The sequence below is a fragment of the Sinocyclocheilus anshuiensis genome, unplaced genomic scaffold (assembly GCF_001515605.1).
Source record: "Sinocyclocheilus anshuiensis isolate Anshui unplaced genomic scaffold, SAMN03320099.WGS_v1.1 scaffold764, whole genome shotgun sequence".
In the NCBI taxonomy this organism is placed as follows: domain Eukaryota; kingdom Metazoa; phylum Chordata; class Actinopteri; order Cypriniformes; family Cyprinidae; genus Sinocyclocheilus; species Sinocyclocheilus anshuiensis.
Window position 1 is genome coordinate 20,292 of NW_015555742.1, and position 2,482 is coordinate 22,773.

At 38.1% G+C, this 2,482-nt stretch overlaps 1 protein-coding gene across 1 annotated transcript; it reads right to left on the reverse strand.

Annotated features, from left to right (window-relative positions):
- Nucleotides 1-246: 246 nt before the first annotated feature.
- On the reverse strand, nucleotides 247-1,973 carry LOC107673312 (E3 ubiquitin-protein ligase TRIM17-like). Its single transcript, XM_016466857.1, has 2 exons — nucleotides 1,388-1,973; nucleotides 247-991 (listed from the first exon to the last, which is right to left on the reverse strand). The coding sequence occupies exons 1-2, from the start codon at nucleotides 1,781-1,783 to the stop codon at nucleotides 839-841; spliced, it is 549 nt and encodes a 182-aa protein (XP_016322343.1). The 5' UTR covers nucleotides 1,784-1,973; the 3' UTR covers nucleotides 247-838.
- Between the last annotated feature and the right edge of the window lie 509 nt (nucleotides 1,974-2,482).

Sequence of the window (2,482 nt, forward strand, 5' to 3'; positions counted from 1 at the left end):
GTGAGCTTGGACGGTACAGAACATCCAGTATGTTACTTCTTTAAGAAGTTGAACTGCAATCAATGGGCTTACTCTTCCTTTGAGAGGGAGGCACTTGCTCTAATTCTTGCTGTTCTACACTTTGAAGTATATTTGGGGTCATCCACAAGCCCTATAGTCATATATACAGATCACAACCCTTTGGTGTTTATTAATAAAATGCGGAATCAAAATGAACGCATTATAATAATAATAATTGGAGTTTGATTCTACAACAGTACCCACTAGACATTAGACATATCAGCAGCAAAGATAACATTATTGCAGACATGTTGTCTCATGTCTAGACTTTTGGGGGGGTGCTCTTGGTTTCTTTTCTTGTTCCTAGAGCCCAGGATGAAGGAAAGAAATGGATGCATCACAGGAGGTCTGTTGGTTTGTTTACGTGTGTGGTGCAGGTTTTCAGTACTGTAAACCTCTTTCTAGGGAGGGCGGTGTTACGACCCCCTGTGCTCTCCTTAGGCCTTTCTTTGTCAGTGCATGGGCAGGGATTGGCCTGAGGGGCAGTTAGGTAACTGGGCACACCTGGGGCATGGGTGATTGTATACCAGCGGTCTTTTCTATATAAAGAACTGGGCTGTTGGTCTTAAAGGAAGGTCACATGCTTTGGTCTCACACACCTTGGGTTTTCTTTTTCCCTTTTAATATTGATCTTTCATTGCATTTAGACATATATTTAAAAAAAAAGTGTTATTTCTTTTTCCCTAGACAAAGAACATTGTTTATGTTTTATTGCTTAATTTCTTTTCCCAATAAATTATAAATTATTTAAACCCTATTTCATTGTCAGTCTCCCTCTTTATGTTGTGGTCTTGGAACGAGCTCGACCGTAACACTCTGGATTCTGTTTCCTCACCTTGATGTGTTGAACTGTTTTCTCAAACTCTCCTTTCATTTCTTCATTGTGTTGAAGTTTCTCCTGTAATGATTTCAGTGCTGTATTGAGCTCCTCCTAAAATTAAATAAAATAAAAATATATAAAACACAAGATTACAGTGAAAAAAAAAGAGGAGACAATACAGTGATATGATCATATAATGCAGTGCAAAAGTATTTGATCCCATCCAAATTTCATCTGTTTTTGTGAACATCTCATACTAAATTAATTCAGAAATTAATAAGTTTGCAAATGACAAAGTTATTTATTGAAGCAAAAAAAGTTATCCAATACCAACTGGGCCTGTGTGAAAAAGTATTTGCCCCGTAGTTATTAATTCCTCAAATCTAAGAAACTTTATTGATAATGGAGTTCAGCCGGACTAAACACAAGCAGCTCTGATCAATCAAATCAACACTTAAACTGGACTTTTATAACAACATGAAGCTGGTTAAAAGTTGTTTCTCTCACCTTATATGATGAAACCACTTCATCGATGGGTCTGAATTTATGATTGTCATGTTTCTGTGAATTCATACACACTAAACACACCGGCTGTTTATCCTCCAGACAGAAGAGTTTGAGTTTCTCACTGTGTAAACTGCAGATCTCCTCAGATCCTGATGAATGCCTCTCATTTCTCTGCTTCAGGAACGACTCACACAAGTTTTTTAACACTAGATTAACTGGAGGCTGATCTCTTGAGGATCTTCTCCTGCAGACGGGACACTCCTGAGTTTTCTTGGTTCTCCAGAACTGCTGAAGACACTCTTTACAGAAACTGTGACTACATGACAGAAGAACAGGATTCTTGAAGATTTCACAGCACACGTGACAAATATAATCATCTTCAGATAGAGAAGCCATTTTCACTCTTTGAGCTCCAGCGATCTAAACTTTACTTTCACTTTCTGAACGACAGTTTGAAAAACGAATCACCTCGAGAATCACAAAGATCTGCTATCTATTCAGAAACAACCTTCACAAAGATCCTTCTGTAAAGAGTTTCTCTTGGTTCTTCACTGATGGCTGATTCTTTATTGCTTTTGTCAGTAGAGAAGAGAGAGAAGAGAGTAGAAAGCAGAAATAACATGTCAGTCTCTTCCTGGTAAGAGCTGTAAGAGGGTGGAGTTTATGGAGTTTATAGTGTGTTTAAACAAGTCAGACAGCAACATCAGGATTTCTGCAGGTAACATCTTAACAAACTGTATTCAAATTGAACTTGCACTGAAATGTTAAAATAAACTGCTATAAACTCTAGGATAAAACACAAAAGAACAATGAAAATACACAAATATTAATGATAATGTTAATACATGCAGGCCCAGATTAAGAATTCAGAGGCCCCTGGGCACAATGTCTTGTAAGGATGCACCCATTCCACCACGGACAGTTATGTATGGAAGGCCAAATAATCCATTTAAAATCGACTCTGGTGCAGCTGCCACTGTAATATCCGAGAAAGCTATGAAAGCCTGAAAAATAAGATACCACTGAGCAAAACAAATGTCATACTGAGCAATCCTGGTGGCAAGCTGGGGTGTATGGGCCAGATGAGAACAAAAG

What these genes read in the sequence shown, in the direction of transcription:
- LOC107673312 (XM_016466857.1), bottom strand. Translation starts at nt 1,783, where the DNA reads ATGGCTTCTCTATCTGAAGATGATTATATTTGTCACGTGTGCTGTGAA. An exon ending in AAGTGGTTTCATCATATAAG is followed by an intron (nt 992 to 1,387) that starts GTGAGAGAAACA and finishes ATTTAATTTTAG; the next exon opens with GAGGAGCTCAATACAGCACT.